Source organism: Lineus longissimus, chromosome 15 (assembly GCF_910592395.1).
Source record: "Lineus longissimus chromosome 15, tnLinLong1.2, whole genome shotgun sequence".
Taxonomy (NCBI): Eukaryota; Metazoa; Nemertea; class Pilidiophora; order Heteronemertea; family Lineidae; genus Lineus; species Lineus longissimus.
The window spans coordinates 10,360,462-10,382,137 of NC_088322.1; the positions used below are offsets into that span (position 1 = coordinate 10,360,462).

Below are 21,676 nucleotides of genomic sequence, written 5' to 3' on the forward strand. Positions count from 1 at the left end.
TAGTTACCACAACATTTACCTGAGTAACCTGGTCAACTTTAATTTTTGGTCTATTTTTTCAGTCCCACCCAAGTTTAATTTGGATAAGTCCTTCAAGAAGACCATTATAATGAATGTTAAGACCTCCAAGGTCATTGAGGTACCATTCGTCGCCTGCCCGATGCCCAAGATCGCATGGGCTTTCAACGACGGTAAATTCTCCGATGAGAAACGTGTGACTGTGCAGACAATCCGTGGTATGACAGCCCTGACGATCAGCCGTGCTGAGCGACAGGATGCCGGAGATTACACACTCAAGATCGAGAACAAGTTCGGCACAATCAGCATGACTCTTCATGTCAAGGTCCTGGATAAACCAACACCCGTCAGAAATCTTGCTCCCGATGAGATCACACCAGAGTCTGTTCACCTGACATGGAAGGAACCAAAAGACAATGGCGGCTGTGACATCACAGGTTATATCATCGAGAGACGCGACGCCAACCGCCAGAGTTACAACAAGATTGGGCAAGTCACGAAGTGTGAGTTCAAAGCGACGAAGCTTGTGACTGGTTCCCAGTACGTCTTCCGTGTCATCGCAGAGAATGAGGTTGGACAGAGTGAGCCGGTCGATACTAAGACCATCACAGCAAAGTTTGGCTTCGGTGAGTTGATAATTCTTTGCTTCAGTTCATTGATGATGATTAATTGAAAAAGTGGTGAAGGCCTCCAATGTCATGTAATATATAGCAATAGATTTGATGAAACCATCACTTGAATTGTGTACTGTATCTGATGACATTAAAGCTGACAATTGCCACTATTGCCAGTTTGTGTGGGTATCTTAAACTATGATCGTAATTCTTGTACAAATCTTTCATCTTTGGTGATTTCAGACAAACCAGGAGCACCGGATGCACCAACCATCTCCGACATCTTCGTCAACTCTGCCACCGTATCTTGGAAACCGCCATCAGATGACGGTGGCTCCCCGATCACGGGCTATCATATCGAACGCCACCTGACCTCCAGCACTCGCTGGGTGAAACTGAACAAGAAACTTCTGACAGACTTGACCTTCAAGGACGATGACCTCAAGGAGGGCATGGAGTATGAATACCGTGTGATGGCTGAGAATAAGGCTGGTGTTGGTCCACCGAGTGCACCGAGCAAGCCGTTTACTGCCAAGGACCCATGGGGTGAGCTCATTCTTTCATTCATACAGAAATTTCAGTTCTTTAAAAGTTATGAATTTCAATTCCTCATTGTTTCTTGAGGAGGTGTTATCCAACTCGAGACTTCAGCAGAAGATGTGCACTACTTACTTACTTTCCTCAAAATATTTGGTTTGGATATTGAAATATTTAAGGATAGGTTAATCATATCAGTCATCTGATCAGTGGATTTCAGATCAAGAATGAAAAATATTTTGTCAGTTTTACCAGAAGACACTTCCAAGATATCAAATGATGATGCTGGGTTTGAATCAGTACAAGACTATTTTCTTTGTTTGCAGACAAGCCAGGCCCACCCGGTATCCCAGAATTCAGCGAGGTGACAGACACATCAGTCAAGGTCACTTGGACACCACCAGAAAATGACGGGGGAGCCCCAATCAAAAACTATCACCTTGAGTACTCAACTGGTGCCAAGTGGACACCAGCTACTCTGGATGTCCTAACAGACACATATACGGTCGCCAAGCGACTCAAAACCGATGGGGAGTACCAGTTCCGAGTTTGCGCTGAGAATAAGGTCGGATCTGGCCCGTTCTCGATGAACAAGGAACCAATCAAAATCAAGGCGCCTCTGGTTGGCGACGCCCCGATCATGGATATGAAGCTTGAGGATACAACTGTCATCTGCCCTGAGGAAGCTGTGTTGGACTGCCAGATCCAGCCTGGGAAACCTGCTGCTGAGGTCAAGTGGTGAGTTGAATTGATTTTTGATTTCAGACAAAGTATTGGATTGTGTATTTGTGGCAGTTTTCAATTTCATACTGTACTCCACTATTCTAGAAAATACGAATGCCTTTTGTTGTAATCTGATCTGATCTTTCGTTAAAGGTTCAAGGATGGTAAACAGATCACCTCAAATAGTCGCTACACGATGACCTACAAGGGCAAGAACGCCCAACTCAAGATTAAGGACACCACCCCCCAGGATGCTGCAATGTACAAGTGTGTTGGATCGAACAAAATCGGAAGTGTTGAGACATCTGCTAACCTCCTGGTTCACAGTAAGTAAACCATTTTAACAAAGACGAGGCTATTTTGACGAAATTTTAAGGGGACTAAGCATCCCTGAACTGGGTCAAGCCCATGAACCTTGGACTGTGTGTTCAATGGTAAGTCTATTGCTTTCTTTGGTTTGGGTCACATGAAAGGTCACATGAGACAGGTCTACAGTTGTCAGAAGAAGGAAGAGTATGTAAGATAACAACTTTTGAATGAGTTCTCAAACTAACTGTTGCATTTAATTCTTCCAGAACGACCTGAAATTGAGTACGATGAGAAGAAGTTTGCCAAACCGCAGGCTCTGAAGGCCAACACGATCTTCAACGTCCCGGTCAAGGTCACCGGTATCCCTACACCCAAGGTCACATGGACATTGAATGGGAAACCCGTCGAACAGTCCAAGAAACTGAACATTGAGGCCAGAGCCGAGAGCTATGTCTTGACGGTGAAGAACCTAACCAAACAAGATTCGGGTGTCTATACCGTGTCTGCTGAGAATCTCGTTGGAAAGAAACACGCTGAATTTGAGCTGATTGTGACGGATAAACCTTCTCCGCCGCATGATTTGAAGGTCACAGAAGTCCAGAGGGATGCTGTGATGGTTGCCTGGCAACCACCAGTGGATGATGGTGGCTCGCCGCTCACGCAGTACGTCCTGGAAAGACGCGATGCCAAACGCACAAACTGGACCAGCGCTGGAAAGTGCAAGCCAACAGAGTTGACGCAGTTGCTTACTAAACTTATTGAAGGCAATGAGTATTTCATCCGTGTGATTGCTGAGAATGAAATTGGTCAGAGTGAGCCATGTGAACTGAAGGAGCCAGTTAAACCAAAGAGTCCATTTGGTGAGTAAAAGTTCTACTGGTACCGATACAAAAAAAGCTCTTGCATTTTTGACACAAATTGAGAAATTTTAAGATAATCTCTTGTGACTTTCAGTTAGGTTCATTTCCTTCAAGTTGCTAATCTACATATTCCCCATTTCATCATACTTATTTCATCGGTCATCTCATCCCTTTCTAGATGTTCCTGGTCCACCCCGGAATCTCCACTGCACCGACGTCAGCAAGAAACAAATCTCTATCGCTTGGGAAAAACCAAAATCTGACGGAGGCTCCAAGATTATTGGCTACTATGTCGAGCAGCGCAAGGCCAAGAGTTCCAGGTGGATTCGACTCAACAAGAGGCCAGAACCCGAGTTGTTGTACACCGTGTCGGATGTCATCGAGAACCAGCAGTATGAGTTCCAGGTCATGGCGGAGAATGCCGAGGGTGTTGGCGCTCCCGCTGATACACTTGGACCAATCAAGGCCAAGGATGCATTTGGTGAGTTGAAAGGCGTTTCGATTGACTGTGGGTTAGAGATAGATTCGCTGAGCCATATTTGTAATGATGTTGCTATAAAATGGCAGTGAAACACTCAAATACTGGGAAGGAAGATAATATGCCTCAAGTGTTAGAATCTCAGTCAGTGAATTTTCTTACAGTCAAGTCCAACATTTTGAACTGCGCATCTGGCTCATGTACTCCTACTCTAAATGTGGCAGGGTCAGGTCTTTATGAATGCTTGAAGTTTTACTGACTAGTTTTTATTGGGACTGTATCAATTGTCTGTTGTCTTATTGAGACTTCTCCGTTTTCAGACCCGCCCGGCCAACCAGGCAAACCAAAGGCAAGCGACATGACCGAGACATCTGCCAAGCTTACCTGGTCACCTCCACGTGACAACGGTGGTGCCCCCATCACTAACTACACCGTCGAGATGAAGCAACCGATGGAGTACAAGTGGTCAGTAGTCAACGCTGACTTCACCGTTCCCATGCCAGAGTACACCGTGCAGGGATTGAAGAAGGAGACCGACTACATCTTCCGGGTGACAGCACAGAACAAGGCTGGTGCAGGACCACCATCTGAACCGTCTGATATTGCTAGATACGGTGAGTTAAACATACCTTGTATATTTCACCGCAGAATTCAGCAGACAATATTGATGACCTTTTTTTCAAAAAAGTGAGATGTATATCGGGTAATATATGAAGTAACTTTGTTCATAAGTTTCAGTGTTTCAAATATTTAAGCGAAATCTGCAACAATTATTTTCATCTTAGAAATTTCCTGTTTGTTAAATATGTGACTCCATGGGTAAACAAAAATATTGAACCATAATAATTTCTTTGTTCTTAGAAATTCCTCTTGAGATCCTGAAGAATCTCGAGGACCAACACGTCAAGAAGATTCCTTCCACCGCGACGTTCGAATGCACCCTCAACAAACCCGACGTCGACGTTGAATGGTACAAGAATGACCAACACTTGTCGCACAGCAAGAAATACAAAATGGAGAACCGCGGGAAATTGTACGTTTTGACGATACAGAAGGTCGACGATGAGGATGACGCGGAATATACGTTTAAGGTCAAGGACAAGGATCTCAAGTCACAGGCTGGGCTCTTCGTTGAAGGTATGTCAAACAAAACTACTTTTACTTTTATAACTGGTCAATAAAAACATGCTTTCATATCTTTAAATTGGGAAGAAACATTTCTTATTTAATTTATGAGGGTACCCAGGTCAGTCACAGCCTTGCAAAGGATTACGCAATTATTTAAAACAAGCGCCTTTTTTTGTTTTCAGTGCCGCCAGTTTTCATGGTCGATAAAAACTTCAAGGACACTATCATAATGAAGGTCAAAACCTCCAAGGTTATCGAAGTGCCCTTCAACGCCAGCCCCATGCCAAAGATCACTTGGGCTTTCAACGATGGTAGATTTACCGATGAGAAACGTATGACTGTTGAGACAATTCGTGGTATGACCGCGCTGACGATCAGCCGTGCTGTGAGGGATGATGCTGGAGACTATACACTCAAGATTGAGAACAAGTTTGGCACCGTGAACATGACTATTAAGGTCAAGGTCTTAGGTGAGTGTCCATTTTCAGCTCAATTGATTGGCAATGTGAACCTGACCTTTATAGAAATTTCCACCTGGTTGGAAAAAAATTGCCTTTTGAATCTGACCTTTAACTTTGAACTCTTGCAGACAAGCCATCGCCACCCCGAAATCTCCGCACAGATAACGTCACTCCAGAGTCGGCCCATCTGACCTGGAAAGAACCAGAAGACAATGGCGGCTGTGACATTACCGGTTACATCGTCGAAAGGCGTGACGCTAACCGCCAGAGTTACAACAAGATCGGCACCACCCAGAAGTGCGAATTCACCGCCACGAAACTTGTCGAGAACAATTCATACATCTTCCGAGTGGTTGCAGAGAATGAGGTCGGACAGAGTGAACCTGTCGAATCGTCGACAATCATTGCGAAATACGGATTTGGTGAGTAGAAGTGATGGTTTTATTAAAATGCTCTGAGAAAGTTTGTTATCGAATATGGTGACAGCTTGAGCGAAGTGCTTGTTTTGTTTGTCTGAAGTGACATGTCGTCAAGCCATTAGCATTACTCAAGCTGTACTGTAGAAACAGTAGTCCTTGTTCCTTAGCTTCCTGTACTCGTTGACGTTAAAGGAATGGTTCATCTTGCCCTTAGTACATGTACTACTATGCAATGGTTCATCAAGTTGAATATACAAGTTCTCGGCAACTATATACATAAAATTATATTTGTCCCAGAAATTCAGTAGGGATGACAGTCACCTCCTCTGCCGCAAGGAAGCGCTTCAAGTCAAGTGTCACTTCTATCGAATTGATGGACCGATGTGTTAGTTATTCCCTTGCACATTGTATGTTTCCAGTTTGGTAGAATTCATTTTCAGTATAGTGACAGTTTACCCTCTGCTAGACATGTCTATAGTTTAGATTGTTCCAAGTCCTCTTTTCTGTAAAATCCTCACCTACCTTTAGTGATTCTACTGTTTTCTTTTGTCCGTGACTTTCTACGTTGACTTTCTATGTCTTGCATGGGTAGGTGGGTGGTTGGGGGGCACAGGCCAATCTGTGAACGAACATGCCTGCCCTGGTTTCGGCCAGCAAAGCGTGCTAATTATGGTTAATATACCTGGCTCTTGGGGGGGGGGGGCAGTCCTGGACAGACTGCATGGCCCTGCAGGTTTTTGCAAGGTTTAGCATTTTTTTGTGTAAACCTAATTGTCTTGTCTTTATTTTTCCTCTCTTTAGGCGCAGGTGAGTATTCCTCTTGCATGCCCACTGTGTTTACTCACACTACACGTGTATATAATGCTTTGATTCACCGATATACCGTACATCAATGCTGCACTAAATAAAAATGCTCAACTCACTGAATATAGCGACTCTACTGATCTGATCCAAATGAACATACATGTATGACAAATTGTTGGGCCCCAGTCGTTGTTTGTTTCAGAGAACAGCTCAGGGTGTCACAAAGTATAGATTTGCAAACATTATCACCAGTTGATCGTTTCATTTCAACATCACTGATTGCGGAGAAGCACGACACCACCTACACAGGAATCAGCTCACACATATCACCAATTTCCAGAGCAATACAACATCATCAGTAATGTTGCCAAATGGCATAGCATCCCACCAATTACAAATTTCACAAGTTCCATCATCACAAATTGCAAAGTGGTACAATCCCTCACGAGTTTCAGGGTGGCACAGTCCCATCATCTCAAAATTGCAAAGTGGCACAATCCCTCACGTATTTCAGAGTGGCACAGTCCCATCATCACAAATTGCAAAGTGGCACAATACATCACCATCACCATCAGCTTTGTTGCAGAGTGGCACAACCCCAGTTCAAATTCCAATGAGACACGAAGGGATCAACAACAGGAGAGTGGCACACCATGCCACCGATTCTTACAGTTTCACCACCACATGTTGCACAATGGCAATTGCAGAGTTGCACGACCCTCTTCTTAATGCTGAGTGGCACTAATCCATCATCAGTAAAGTTGTGGAGTTGCACCGCGTCATCAACTCATTATGCTCATTCACTCGCCACACCAGACTTATTGCCTCTGCTCACCATCACCAAATCATTCATCATCACTTAACAGGAGCACCAAAGGCAACATTTGCCTCCATAACCACTTGCAATTGCCCTGTAACCGGCGCACACAGGCGATTAGATTGAAAGCAACAGTTAGAATGACAGAAGGTCATCATCAGAACCGAGTGGTCGAAAAGAATAATCTGACTACTCTGAAGACCATTTTGTTGCTCTCAATTTTGTTGCCCTGCTGTCCTAATTGCACAACTTACGCAATGATAAAATTCATAATCTGGAGCAAGCTTATGAATTAACCATAACTTTGTATATATTTGTGTTGACTTAATTCGAACTAACTTTAAAGCATGAGGGGAGCTGAATTAGTGGAGTTCGAAAACATTGGGAGTTCGAGATGTCCTGTCTTAGTGTGGTCTTAAGTGGACCATCAGATTTCTCGAGATGTTTGGAGATTTGAATCTTTGACAGGCCAGCATCCTGTTCAAAAGATCTGATCATCCCTAGTAGTGGTGTCTTTTTTGAGCCACTCTAGCCCATGTGCAATGGCTGACAAACTTGTTTATCTTTTTTTGACAATATAACCACAAGATCATCTGTTAGTACATTGTAGATGTCACCTATTTTAGCGTGTCAGTCATATCTGCTGTCCATTGTCATGTGTCTGGCCATGTTGTCTCTTATTTCTGTCTTGTCTGCTCACAGAAGAACGAATGAAACTATAAATTGGCTGACAGACGTGTTAGCCTGTCTTTGTTCTGTCTTCTCCCTTTGAAAAACCCACAGAAGTGTCCCCATCTTTCAGAGTTGTTACCCTGTACTGACTTGAGTCTCTCTTCTTCATTTCAGATAAACCCGGACCACCAGAGGAACCAGAGGTGACCGACATCTTGCGGACAAGTGCTGTTGTCACCTGGAAGCCACCAACCAATGATGGTGGCTCCAAGGTCACTGGATACCAGGTTGAACGCCGCCTGACGACTAGTAACCGCTGGGCCGTCATTAATAAAAAGCCGATCACGGATTTGTCCTACAAGGATGAGGACCTCAAGGATGGAATGGAATATGAGTATCGCGTCGCCGCCCAGAATATGGCCGGTGTTGGCGAACCTAGCTATCCTTCAAAGAAGTTTACTGCCAAGGACCCATGGGGTATGTACTATTGAAAAGTGTGAGATCTTTGTGATGTTAAAGTTAAAAGATAATGAATGAGCTCATTTTCAGTTGGGGGTTAAACTAAATGATGTGTTTGCTGCCAAAATCTAATGGATAATTTATTAGAGTTGAAAAATTTGTACATTTTAGGTTCCCGTTTTACTCTTTTACTATGATTTTCCTAAACTATTAAGTATTATTTGGCTTTATTCAGGCAACTCGCTGTCAAAATAGGCCTGCCTTATACTTTTGCTTTGGCTGAAAACTTTTCATTTCCTCCACAGACAAACCCGGACCACCTGGCATCCCCCACTTTAGCGAGGTGACAGACTCCTCTGTCAAGGTGACCTGGACTGCACCAGAAGACGATGGGCGCACCCCAATCACTGGCTACCACCTGGAAATGAAACCAGCTACAGCATCAAAATGGACCCCAGCATCTGTTGACAAGGTTACGGATCTGAACTTCATTGCACGGAGACTCAAGACGGATACGGAATACGTTTTCCGCGTTTGTGCTGAGAACAAGATCGGAACTGGACCGTTCTCAAAGGCAACGGAACCGATCAACATCAAGGCTCCTCTGGGTAAGATACTTTGCCTCTACTGATGTTGCTACAAACTGACTCTCAGATGTCTTAGACACAAGCGCAGAATGAAATCTATCTGGAAGTCGCAGTGCCAGAAGAGTTTTTGTGTTTGTTTAGTAAGTCTTGCAAGAATATGTGTTCCTTTCAAGTGAGAAGGTACACAATAGGTTTCACTGGAATAATATTGTCTGACTTAAGTTTCACTGCAGTCCGACCTTTCTTTCTGAGGCCGAAAATTCTCAGTGAACACAATTTTTAGGAAAAATGGCATTTCACTTGCATCCTCTAGCTAGCTTATGTCTTTGCTTCTTCAGTTGGTGACCCACCAGTGATCGAGGGCCCACTCCAGGACGTGACTGTCGTCTCATCAACTGAGGCTGTCATGGATTGCGACATCGAACCTGGCGAACCTGCAGCAGAGATTGAATGGTATGTATAGCGATTGTGCTATAAGTGAAGTTACATTGTAGTAGAGTCATTTCCAAATCTTTATCAGGATTTACGTTTATTTTATTTCATTCTTCTGCGTTCAGGCTGCCTACTCTGCATCTTCAACCATGGAGGAGATGAAGTGGATTGTCCTTTCAAGGTCTTATCGTGTCCCCCGAAGTTTATCCTTGGCATCGATGTCTGTAGGCCAGAATTGTTGTCGTGCACACTGTTGCAGGAGACAGTCTTGCAGGATGTGCACTGGTGTGTTCATTGCTGTCTGGCATTGACTTTCTACTGTGGATATGTAAATTTTATCTAAACAATCTTTTCTTCTCCAGGACTAAGGATGGCAAACAGTTGCGGTCCTCCGGCCGATTCTCTCTGACCTACAAGAACAAGACTGCTCAGCTGAAGGTCAAGGACACGACCCCTGACGACGCGGGTGAATACAAGGTCACAGCGTCAAACGTTATTGCGAGTGTCGACACTAAGGCGCATCTTATCGTGCACAGTAAGTTACGGAATTAAAAAAGTGCTCATTTTTTTCCGAATTTTTGGAAAACATCTAAGGTCATAAGATGTTTCTTACCATATTATTTCATTCTCATCCTTAAGTCTTGTGATAATTCCCAACCCAAGTGGAACATGTGGAACAGGTTTGTATCTCTGTTACTTTGTAATGACCTCTCAACCATTAATTAATCAACCGTCATGAACTTCATATTAAACATGTTCTCCATTCTTTCTTCAATGTTGTTCACAATTCATTTCAGTGGCACCCACTATTGAATATGAGAAGAAATACAGCGAACCCCAAGCAGTTAAAGCGGGAAAATCCTTCAGTGTATCGGTGACCGTCTCTGGTATCCCGACACCACGAGTCTCCTGGTCTCTGAATAATGATGTCCTGGAGGAAAACAAGAGGATTACTCTTGACTCTCGTGAGAGGAAACACTACACGATTACTGTCAAGAATTTGAAGAAAGAGGACGCCGGTGTCTATACCATCTCGGCCGAGAATATCGTTGGCAGGAAGAACGCCGAGTTTGAACTCAAGGTTTTGGGTAAGTACAGGAAGTGCGATGGTGTTGTTGTTGAGTGTTGGACCTGACTGAGAGATTGTTGGTTCAGATTCCTTACCAATTTGATCTTTTCACATTTGGGTTCTTAGGTGGAGTGATGCATTTTGAGGCTACTTCTTAGCAACTTGTTTCACTAACTCAGGTCACTTCACATTATTACCCTGAGTCGTTGGCCCCTTCATTCATGATTTATCAACTATGAGTTAGTGTTTGATTTTGTTATTTTGTTCTGTCATAGATAAACCACTACCACCTCAAGACCTGAAAGTGACTGAAATCCAGAGAGATTCTGTCTCGGTGACCTGGCAAGCTCCAAAGGACGATGGTGGCTCACCAATCACCAAGTACACGCTGGAAAAACGTGACGCCAAGCGCACTAACTGGAGCAGCGCCGGTTCCGTCAAGGCTAAGGAGCTGACGTCAACAATCAGCAAACTGATTGAGGGCAACGAGTACTTCTTCCGTGTGATTGCTGAGAATGAGATCGGTCAGAGTGAACCGTGTGAACTCAAGCAACCAGTGAAACCAAAGAGTCCATTTGGTGAGTGTAAAATTTCAGTGTAATGTCAGTAAAATTTTTAGCTCTGAGTTGCCGAACAACTTGTTTCACAAACAACAGAGTCATCTACTCTTTCTGCCAAACACTTCAATTATTCTTGAACTTTCTTCACACAGATGTTCCTGGTGCCCCGATCAACCTGCGTGCAACTGATGCTAGCAAATCAAAGATCTCCATCGCCTGGAAGCCACCAAAGACTGACGGCGGTGCCAAGATCAAGGGCTACTGGATCGAGCGTCGCCAGGCCAGGAGCACCCGCTGGGTGAAGCTCAACAAGACTCTCATTGACGATCTCGAATACACAATGACCGATGTTGTTGAGGGCCAGGAGTATGAGTTCCAGGTCATGGCAGAGAATGCCGAGGGTGTTGGCGCTCCTGCTGATGCACTTGGACCAATCAAGGCCAAGGATCCTTATGGTAAGTTGAATGATGGAAATAGGGTTAAGTGTAGTCTGTTTTTTGTGACTCAGAACATAATAAGGGGTCTGGACACCAATAACCTCATTAATCCTCTGTAATTCTCTAAAGCTCTGCAAAATAATGACCTTTCCTCTCTGTTATCTAGATGTACCTGGACCCCCAGGCAAACCAGTCGTCACTGAGATGCTTGCAAACAAAGCCAAACTCACTTGGACCCATCCTAAGGATGATGGCGGCAGCCCAATCACAGAATACATCATCGAATCGAAACGACCAACTGATTATAAATGGTCCGTCGTCAACTTCGACACCAAGGTTACGAGTCCTGAATACACGGTGCCTGATCTGATCGAGAAGAATGACTACATCTTCCAGGTGAAGGCTGTCAATAAGGCGGGTGAGGGGAAGCCATCAGAGCCATCTGATGTGGCCAGATATGGTAAGGAATTGTTTTCAACTCTAGAGATCTTTTACAAGATATTTTCGCTGTACGATAGGAATAATCCTGTACCATGGTTGCCACTATTGTCTCAACCAATCGACCTTACTACTGGTACCTCTAAAATTTGTCAATTTCAGCAGCAGAGATCAAAGGTGCAAGAGGCTATGGCTTGAACTCCCAGCTGACAAAACGTTACCCACTCTTACATAAGGAACCTGTGAACAGCCAAAAATATCTGTTCATTGAAGTGAGACTGTATAAAATTTGTCCAAAGCAACTTATCTCTAGTTTTTGCAGAATGTAACTAACTCAGGGCCAATCTTGAAAAACACACACAAATCTATAGTAAGACTTTCTGTTTGAAATTTCAGATGTTCCAATCGAAATTATCAAGCCAATTGATGAGCAGCACATCAAGAAGATGCCAGCAGACGTCACCTTCGAGTGCGAACTCAACAAAGCAGACGTCGTTGTCGAGTGGTACAAGAACGACAAATTGATCGATTCTAACAAAAAATACAAAATGTCCGCTCGTGGGACTCATTACACACTCCAGATTAAGGCTGTGACTGATGAGGATGATGCAGACTATACATTCAAAGTCAAGAACAAGAATGTCCAGTGCCAGGCGGGATTGTTTGTCGAAGGTGAGGGAATTGTAACAGAAAGTTCTTTGCAAAGCTTTTGCATCTCGTTGTGTGGCTACAGCATTACGAGGAAGTCATGCTTTTAGCTGTAGAAATCACCCCAGTTGTTTGGTCATAATGCAAATCTTTCTGAATTCCAATCATGAAAAACAATTTATCAACACTCTTCATTTGATGTGGTGGTCACCAATAAAACTGAAGAGTAATAAAGGATAAAACACAATATATAAAAGACTTTGATAGATATTTGAGGAGCACTTTTTGAACGCTTTTAAACCTGTTTCTTTTTAGTTCCTCCTAAATTTATGGACAAGAAATTGGAAGACACAATAACGATGAAGGTGAAGACGTCCAAGATCATTGAGGTGCCGTTTGTCGCGAGCCCGATGCCAAAGATCACATGGGCTTTCAACGATGGTAAATTCTCTGATGAGAAACGTGTGACCGTAGAGACAATCCGCGGTATGACTGCCCTGACAATCAGCCGTGCTGAGAGACAGGATGCCGGAGATTACACGCTCAAGATTGAGAACAAGTTCGGCACAATCAGCATGAGTATCAGAGTGCGAGTCTTAGGTGAGTGCTAGAGTAGTCAAAATTGGTCTGAAAAATTTGGTCTATACTTGTCAGTTAAAATGCTTTATAGCAATTTTAACCCTGCTCTTGAAAGTAGTTTCACACCATAAATCGGAGTGTTTGTTTCCCTCCAGACAAACCATCTGTTCCAAGGTCATTTGTCCCAGATGAGGTCACTCCTGAATCTGCCCAACTTACGTGGAAGGAACCAGAAGACAGTGGCGGCTGTGACATCACAGGTTACATCATCGAGAGGCGCGACGCCAACCGCCAGTCGTGGAACAAAATCGGCACCACTGACAAGTGCGAATACCAGGCAACACGTCTGGTGGCGGGCAACTCATATGTGTTCCGAGTCTCGGCGGAGAATGAAGTGGGTGTTGGCCCTGCTGCTGAGAGCAAGACTGTGACTGCCAAATACGGATTCGGTGAGTTGCAACTTCTTCCGTTGTGTGATTTAGAGGCTGGAGAACACACTGGAGCTGGAAGATTCGTCGAGTGTAATACGAGGAATCCACTTCTACGATACAGCCTTGGTGGACTTTGGGTTACATTTATGTTGGCACACACCCACAGCATCTACAGAGATCCGCCTATACTTACGAAATTCATTTTGTGTTAGCAGCTGTTGCTGTATTGATGACCACTGGCGCCAAGAATCTTGTCACAGCACCACTGCAAGCACAGATGTGGTATCACAGGCTTTACTGTAGCCATCACCTGATCATGATCAAAAACTTCAATTACTATTAAAATCTAGAGTATCTTGCACGTCCATTGGATATTGTTTTTTCACCTTTCCCCTTCTTTTCAACAGAGAAACCTGGTGCACCAGACGCACCCATCGTATCCGAGATCTTTGTCAATAACTGCCAAGTCACTTGGAAGGCTCCATCTAAAGATGGCGGCTCCCCGATCCTCGGTTACCAACTGGAACGCCGCTTGACCTCCAGCACTCGCTGGTCCAAGGTCAATAAGAATGGCCTGAAGGATCTGACCTTGAAGGATGATGACCTCAAGGAGGGCATGGAGTATGAGTACCGGGTTGCTGCTGAGAACAAGGCTGGTTTTGGACCATTCAGTCCTCCGTCTAAGCCTTTCACTGCTAAGGATCCATGGGGTGAGTGAAGAATTGAGCATGATTAAAACTCATAACACCTTAGTCTGTATTTGGTACGAATCAATGTTCATTATTCATACAAAGGCACATGTAAGGATGGGTAATGTTTTTGGAGGCAGGGTCTAGGTTCAAAATCTGATTCCTCAAAAAAGGCCTGATTCATTCTGATGATTTCAAATTCTCTTACAGACAAGCCAGGTGCTCCTGGTACCCCAGAACTCAGCGAAATCACTGACTCCTCCATCCGACTTGACTGGACCCCACCTCAAAATGATGGTGGCGCCCCCATCCTCGGCTACCATGTCGAATACAAGTTGGCAGACTCGAGCAAATGGACACCCGCTTCAATTGACAAAGTCCTGGATACCAATCTGACAGTGCGACGCCTCAAGACGGACGCTGAGTATGAGTTTAGGGTCTGTGCAGAGAACAAGGTCGGCACAGGTCCATTCTCAAAGATTGCGGATATTGTCAAGATCAAGGCTCCACTTGGTGAGTAGAAACCTTTTGTGTGTTAGACCTGATTTGTAGATGAGCATACTTTGTACCCTTCATGAGATGCTTTAGAGACTGGGCTTCTTTGCCTCTGGTATATGATACTTGGAAAAAATTAAAGTCTCAAATCTTGAACCTTTTCAAGATTTTTATTATCATGTCTGTCTCTCCGCAGTCGGTGACCCGCCGAAGGTCTTAGATGAAATGGCAGATGTAACCGTCGTAGTCCCAGAAGACGCCGTCATGGACTGCGTCATCCAACCTGGTTCCCCGACTGCTGAGATTAAGTGGCTGAAGGACGGCAAACCAATCCCGTCTGATCGCAGATTCAAGCAGACCTACGAACGAAACACTGCCGAGCTGCGTATCAAGGAGAGCAAACCAGAGGATGCTGGGAAATATAAATGCATCGCCCATAATATAATCGGGACAGTGGAGACATCTGGATACTTGGTTGTCAACAGTAAGTTTTAAAAAGCTTGAATCTCGAATTTTATCGTTGTTTATAAATGTTTTGTCTACTTAAGATGTCATAAAAATGAACTTTTCAATTGTTCTAACTTTAAATTTCAGGCCTGTAATCTCTCATTGCTAACCTGTTTTACTTCAGTGCATCCCAACATCGACTATGACAAGAAATACAAAGAACCAGTCGAACTCGTCGCTGGCAAGACATTCAGTGTTCCAGTCAAGATCACCGGAGTCCCAATGCCCAAGGTCACTTGGTCAACAAACGAGAAGCAGCTAGAACTCTCGAGCAAGATTAACCTTGTTTTCAAGGACATGGATCATGCCGTTCATATCAAGAACGTCACAAGGCAGGACGCTGGTATCTACACCGTGTCGGCGGAGAACTTGGTCGGACGTAAACACGCCGAGTTTGAACTCAAAGTCAAAGGTGAGTTCAGAATTATTGACTTAAATCCATGACTTCAGAGATTGAAGACATTGAAAGTGTTTCACATACTGCGCGTCTTGTAAAATCTTTGTTCTCACAGTGATCTTCCATCCAATGTAACTACCAATTTCCAGTAGGTGAACAAGTGTGAAGTAATGAAATATATCTCTCTTTATCTCTTTTCAGACAAGCCATCTCCACCACAAGATCTCAAGGTCACTGACGTACAGAAGGAGTCAATATCCGTTTCCTGGCAAGCACCAACTGACGACGGTGGCGCTCCAATCAAGCAATACATTCTTGAGAAACGCGACGTCACGAGGAGTAACTGGACTAGCGCAGGAAAAGTCAAGCCAAATGAATTGACACAGACTGTAACGAAATTGATCGAGGGCAATGAGTACCTCATCCGTGTGATTGCTGAAAATGAGATTGGTCAGAGTGAGCCATGTGAACTCAAGGAACCTGTCAAGGCCAAGAGTCCATTTGGTAAGTTTTCTTTTAGGCTTTTTGACAGTAATGTGATATAGTCATTTGAAAAACCAATCAGAAAATTCAAAACATCTCTTCAACTTCTCTTCGTCATCTTTTCTAGATGTTCCTAGCGCCCCTCTGAAGCTTCACGCAACAGAAGTTTGCAAAACTCAAATCGCCATTGCCTGGAAGACGCCCGAATCAGATGGAGGTTCCAAGATCATCGGTTACGTCATCGAGATGAGGAAATCTCACAGCACCCGCTGGACCAAACTGAACAAGACACCAGTTCCGGAGTTGTCATATAATGTGACAGATGTCGTCGAGAACCAGGAGTATGAGTTCCAGGTGTCGGCCCAGAATGCGGAGGGTGTTGGTGCTCCATCTGTTACCCTTGGACCTATCAAAGCCAAGGATCCATACGGTGAGTCATGTCTACATCTGCCTCAAACCAGAAATTGTCACTGGTGGAAAGATTTTTGAATGAGTTCAGTATCCGCTTCCTGAGAAGTTTGCAAGAGCTTGTGTGGTCATGTAGGCCTGGACATGACATTGAGTCATGTTTGAGGAGGATTTGACTTTAGTTGATGTTGTGACTTGATGTGACCGAATGTCTGTTGGTTGTGAAAATGGATTCAATGATTCAACACATGTAAATACCACTATGATCACCATGTTAGCTAAATCTTATTTTTGCTTTGTAATGTTGTCTTCAGATGTTCCCGGACCACCTGGACAACCAAGAGTCCATGAAATCACTGCGGACTCTGCCAAACTGACATGGGCACCCCCTACAGAGGATGGAGGCAGCCCCGTTACCAGCTACACCGTCGAGATGAAAAAACCAATGGAGTACAAGTGGTCGACAGTCAGTGCTGACTTAACTGTCTCTCTGCCTGAACACACTGTGACCGGACTCAAGGAGTCAGTCGATTACATCTTCAGAGTCAGTGCGAGCAACAAGGCCGGCACTGGTAACCCATCTGAGCCTTCTGAAGTTGCGAAGTATGGTAAGTCTGATGTAGATCTTTGTCTGAGATATCGTTCTCTGATCTCAAAACTCCAAACTGGTTACGGATCCAGGGGGAATTGGGATTTGTAAATCTGGAACTGGTGTGGATTTGGAAGAAGAAATATCTCTCACTTTCATGGTTATTTGAGTGAAACCCAAAACTGAGACACTCTGCATCCTCCTCATTCCTGTTATTCTGTATTGCAGAAGCTCCTATTGAATTCACCAAACCACTCACAGACCAAGAGGTCAAGAAAATCCCAGGACGTGCCACGTTCGAGTGCGAAGTCACCAAGACTGACATTGATGTGGAATGGTTCAAGGGGGGCGTCCAGCTCGAGAGAAGCAATAAATACAAGATGGAGACCATCGGGAAGGTGCAGCGTCTTGTCATCAGTGACGTGAATGATGAGGATGATGACATTTACGTCTGCAAGATAAAGGGCAAGGAGACCAAGACGTCTGCTGCTCTCATTGTTGAAGGTAAACAATCTTCAAGTTTCCATTCAAGGTGCCATTTGTTCGATGGGGTGCCTTTAATTACTGCCAAGTGTCTGCTGAAGATTGACCTTAATAAGAATTTGTGTATGTGGATCACCAGAGCTGAAAAGCTGTTCTGTTTGTTTTTCAGTTCCACCCAAGTTCATGGTAGATAAAAACTTCCAAGATGTCATCATCATGAAGACCAACACAACTAAAATCATCGAGGTACCGTTCATGGCAAGTCCGATGCCTAAGATCACATGGGCCTACAATGATGGCAAGATCCCGGACACGAAGCGTATCACCGAGCAGACGATCCGTGGCATGACTTCGTTGACAATCAGCCGCGCTGTGAGGAGTGACGCCGGTGACTACACGCTTAAGATTGAGAATAAGTTTGGCACAGTGAACATGTCGATCAAGGTGAAAGTACTTGGTAAGTCATCCTGCACTGTGAATTGGTTGGTATGTGGTGGGTTGGGCCTTGGCCAAGAGTTGTCAGTCTTCATTCTCAGAGTCACTTGCTCGAATGAGACATTGAGAAAGTCACTTGTCCATTGAATCAGCCTAAACAGATTGGATGACCAATAGGTTTGATGTGCCACATATATGACCCAATCACCAGGTCCATGTGGACTCACAACCTCAACCCATGTGGTATTGGTGCCGGTGTCTATGCCCTTGTTAGGGGAATGGGGATGCGATGAGGAAAGTCTATCCTGTATTTACCTCCTTAGCGGAAACATAGAATAGCTTCGACTCAATTGGCTCCAACTACAAACTACTGTAATACACACTTCTCAGTGCCTCAGCTAATCTAAGATAGTGGTGTTTCCTAAATTATCAATGATATATTTCAGACAAGCCAACTGCACCAAGGAATCTAAAGCCAGTTGAGATCACACCGGAGTCATGCGTACTCAACTGGGAAACCCCAGAAGACAATGGCGGCTGTGACATCAGCAACTACATCGTGGAACGCCGTGATGCCAATCGCCAAACTTATAACAAGATCGGTACAACCAAAGAACTCAACTTTACCGACACAAGGATTGTTGAAGGGCGGGCGTATGTGTATCGGGTGTCGGCTGAGAATGAGGTCGGAGTGGGTGAACCTGCTGAGACGAAGTCTGTGACTGCCAAATATGGCTTTAGTAAGTTGACTTGAATCGGATCATTGATTATGATTTGATGAAACATTCTATTTTCAGCTCAGCTCAGAAGATGTTTAAGTCTGACTTGTCCAATGTAAACAATACATTCAGTGCATAATTCGAAACCAGAGCACTAGACAGTAAAAGCTTTCTTTGGCAGTATCAAACCCTTTGTGTTACAATAGTCTTTCTTAACCGTTTGCATCATTCTTTCATTAATGTTTCCCAAATTGTGCTGTGACATTTATTTTTTCGAATCTGATGAGTAAGTGGAACCAGAAAATGTCAAGACATTTCTGATGCTGTGTTCGCATTGGCCAATGTCATTTCTCCATTCTACTTCTAGACAAGCCAGGCCCACCCAACGCACCGACTGTGTCTGATATCCTTAGTACCGCATGCACCGTCAACTGGAAGGCCCCAGTTGACGACGGTGGCGCTCCAATCACAGGCTACATCCTTGAACGCGCCATGGCGAACAGCTCCCGCTGGATCAAGATGACAAAAGAGCCAATCAAGGAGACAACTCATGAGGTGAAAGACCTCAACGATGGGACTGAATACGTCTTCAAGGTCAGCGCTGTCAACAAGGCTGGTGTTGGCAAGCCTAGCCCGCCTTCCAAACCATTCACAGCAAAGGACCCATGGAGTAAGTGTTATTTAGTAATTGCGCCTCTGTGAGATTTTCAGGCCGCTGGCTTGTGGGAGGAGCATGCTTGCTTGTGGTTAAGTGCATAAAACGGGGAAAATAGTTGCTGTTTTAACATAGTATGAGTCACCGCATGGGTTTTGCTGGCCCTGTACTGAAAATAGAGCATAACACAATGAGAGAAAAGGATTTCTAGTCTGATGAATTTTAAAGCCATCCAGTCTAAGATGCTTCTTGGTTGAACTGCAACCAAATTGTTTATGTCCTCTGCACCCTCTTGCATGAATGGTTGCTGAGCATATCATATAGTTATTATTTGCCCTTCTTTTTCTTCAGGCAAACCTGGCCCACCAGGAATCCCGGAGTTCAGCAACATCACAAACACGTCGGTCAGCCTGACCTGGACACCACCAGAGAATGATGGTGGTGCCCCCATCACTAACTACATTCTCGAATCAAAGACAGTCGACGGCTTCAAATGGAGCCCTGTCACAACAGACAAAATCACTGAGACAACTTATGTTGCTAGACGTTTGACGACGGATGCTGATTATGTGTTCCGTGTGAGCGCTGTGAACAAGGTTGGCGCTGGCCCTGCATCTGAGAACAGAGAACCTATCAAGATTAAGGAACCACTTGGTAGGTCTTGGGTTTTTAATTTGTCTCAACTCTGTTCAATTAAAATCAGCAATGAGCAATTATCTTTGTGTTTTTCAGGACTTTCTTTCTTTAAGATGTAAGTTATCGTTTTCTTCATCTTTTTAGTTGGTGATGCACCAGTTCTCAACAGTGACCTTGAGGATGTGACTGTCATTGCTCCAGAGGATGCCATCTTGGATTGCAACATCACAGGTGGCCAGCCTACCGCTGAAATCAAATGGTAAGGAATTCACATCTCAAACACTAAATCATTTTGTTGTTGTCTATTGGTTCAAATATCATCTCAGATAGTATTGATTTGAATGAAACTAGTTCCTTGAACCTGAGTGTCTATGCCAGCACAAGCAAACAATCTTTGCTAGGTTGGAAATGATGATGTTTAAACTGATGATATGATGCTTTATATTGCAGTATATTGCACCATTCTGTCATACGAGTGCAGTCTCTACATGAGAACAGTGGAGTAAAGGCCCAGTGACTTTGCTGGAGAAGACGTCTTGTTCCAATGCTAAAAAGGGGCATGTACTGGTTAAAATTCATCTAAAATTGTTTATTTCCTGCTTCTAGGTTCAAAGAAGGCAAACAGATCACGTCAAATGGCAAATACAAGATGTCACACAATGGCAAAGTGGCCCAACTCATCGTCACGAAGACCTCACCCAAAGATACTGCACAGTACAAGTGTGTCGCCTCAAACATCATTGGTAGCGTCTCGTCGAGCGCGATGGTGACTGTCAACAGTAAGTGTTGAATACAAAACTTTCAAATCAACTTTTGAAAATGTTTAGTAGTCTCGTGGTTAAGGTATCTGACTCATTAACTTATGATGTATTGCTTGTGACCTCTGGAAGGCATTTGCTTCATTTGCCAAGTCCTTTGAAAACAAACATGAGATTCATTGTACCTGGTGCCTAGTCCAGGGAAAAAAATCTCCCATCCTAGCAAGGAACATGAGTAGCTTGTGATGCACTCATTTGCCCTCACAGAAAATGGAGTCATTAGGTCTGTAACCCTACATTTGTAATCATTCCATCACATGCTCTTTACACGGTTTGCTATCATTTTTCCAGTGGCGCCAACTATTGACTACGAAAAGAAATACAGCGAGGTGATCAGTCTGAAGGCAGGCAGCAGCCTCCACCTTCCCGTGACTGTAACCGGCGTACCGAACCCCAGAGTCACATGGTCATTCAACGACAAGACCATGGCAGCCAGTCCAAAGACGAAGTTCGAATCCCGGGAAACGCACTTCGCTGTGACGACGCGGGAAGTAAACAGAGAAAATGGCGGCATCTATACCGTCACGGCTGAGAATGTCGTTGGAAGGAAACACGCCACGTTTGAGGTCAAAATAAAAGGTTAGTTAAGAGGACGTGTATCACTTACACTACTGTGCTTTGTGAGCATCAGTAAAGACCAGCTTTATATGAAATACAAGCTAGGGTTTTTACTTGTACCATTGGCAATTCCAATTTCTCACACTTGCTGTAGTGGTGTCAGCTTAACTGTTCAAACCAGAGAATGTGCAAATTAGACATAAATCCTATCTTTTTCCCAGGTTCCATTTGCAGTTCATCCTACTCATTTTGGCGGAACATATTTCATTTAGTTTAATTCAGAGTTGAAAATGACACGTAAACAGAAAATTTGGATTGAAAAAA

The 21,676-nt window shown here is 44.2% G+C and overlaps 2 protein-coding genes across 2 annotated transcripts in view; both read left to right on the forward strand.

Annotated features, from left to right (window-relative positions):
- LOC135499420 (titin-like) overlaps positions 1 to 20,766 on the forward strand; it is a 33,414-nt gene extending 12,648 nt beyond the window's left edge. The window contains exons 24-59 of the mRNA XM_064790164.1: positions 63 to 644; positions 876 to 1,178; positions 1,496 to 1,907; positions 2,046 to 2,218; positions 2,468 to 3,061; positions 3,240 to 3,542; positions 3,860 to 4,153; positions 4,401 to 4,676; positions 4,850 to 5,137; positions 5,257 to 5,550; positions 6,349 to 6,354; positions 8,015 to 8,317; positions 8,605 to 8,907; positions 9,225 to 9,339; positions 9,681 to 9,853; positions 10,116 to 10,406; positions 10,663 to 10,965; positions 11,100 to 11,402; positions 11,551 to 11,844; positions 12,219 to 12,494; positions 12,786 to 13,070; positions 13,205 to 13,498; positions 13,888 to 14,190; positions 14,380 to 14,682; positions 14,861 to 15,148; positions 15,296 to 15,583; positions 15,770 to 16,072; positions 16,179 to 16,481; positions 16,774 to 17,067; positions 17,277 to 17,552; positions 17,701 to 17,988; positions 18,413 to 18,706; positions 19,053 to 19,355; positions 19,692 to 19,994; positions 20,121 to 20,235; positions 20,583 to 20,766. Coding sequence (XP_064646234.1) covers positions 63 to 644; positions 876 to 1,178; positions 1,496 to 1,907; positions 2,046 to 2,218; positions 2,468 to 3,061; positions 3,240 to 3,542; positions 3,860 to 4,153; positions 4,401 to 4,676; positions 4,850 to 5,137; positions 5,257 to 5,550; positions 6,349 to 6,354; positions 8,015 to 8,317; positions 8,605 to 8,907; positions 9,225 to 9,339; positions 9,681 to 9,853; positions 10,116 to 10,406; positions 10,663 to 10,965; positions 11,100 to 11,402; positions 11,551 to 11,844; positions 12,219 to 12,494; positions 12,786 to 13,070; positions 13,205 to 13,498; positions 13,888 to 14,190; positions 14,380 to 14,682; positions 14,861 to 15,148; positions 15,296 to 15,583; positions 15,770 to 16,072; positions 16,179 to 16,481; positions 16,774 to 17,067; positions 17,277 to 17,552; positions 17,701 to 17,988; positions 18,413 to 18,706; positions 19,053 to 19,355; positions 19,692 to 19,994; positions 20,121 to 20,235; positions 20,583 to 20,766 — 10,310 coding nt within the window. The remainder of the gene's footprint in view (positions 1 to 62; positions 645 to 875; positions 1,179 to 1,495; positions 1,908 to 2,045; positions 2,219 to 2,467; positions 3,062 to 3,239; positions 3,543 to 3,859; positions 4,154 to 4,400; positions 4,677 to 4,849; positions 5,138 to 5,256; positions 5,551 to 6,348; positions 6,355 to 8,014; positions 8,318 to 8,604; positions 8,908 to 9,224; positions 9,340 to 9,680; positions 9,854 to 10,115; positions 10,407 to 10,662; positions 10,966 to 11,099; positions 11,403 to 11,550; positions 11,845 to 12,218; positions 12,495 to 12,785; positions 13,071 to 13,204; positions 13,499 to 13,887; positions 14,191 to 14,379; positions 14,683 to 14,860; positions 15,149 to 15,295; positions 15,584 to 15,769; positions 16,073 to 16,178; positions 16,482 to 16,773; positions 17,068 to 17,276; positions 17,553 to 17,700; positions 17,989 to 18,412; positions 18,707 to 19,052; positions 19,356 to 19,691; positions 19,995 to 20,120; positions 20,236 to 20,582) is intronic.
- Positions 20,767 to 21,091: 325 nt separating this feature from the next.
- LOC135499476 (titin-like) overlaps positions 21,092 to 21,676 on the forward strand; it is a 119,945-nt gene continuing 119,360 nt past the window's right edge. Inside the window, exon 1 of the mRNA XM_064790236.1 lies at positions 21,092 to 21,373. Within this exon, the coding sequence (XP_064646306.1) occupies positions 21,220 to 21,373 (154 nt within the window). The 5' untranslated portion in view covers positions 21,092 to 21,219. The remainder of the gene's footprint in view (positions 21,374 to 21,676) is intronic.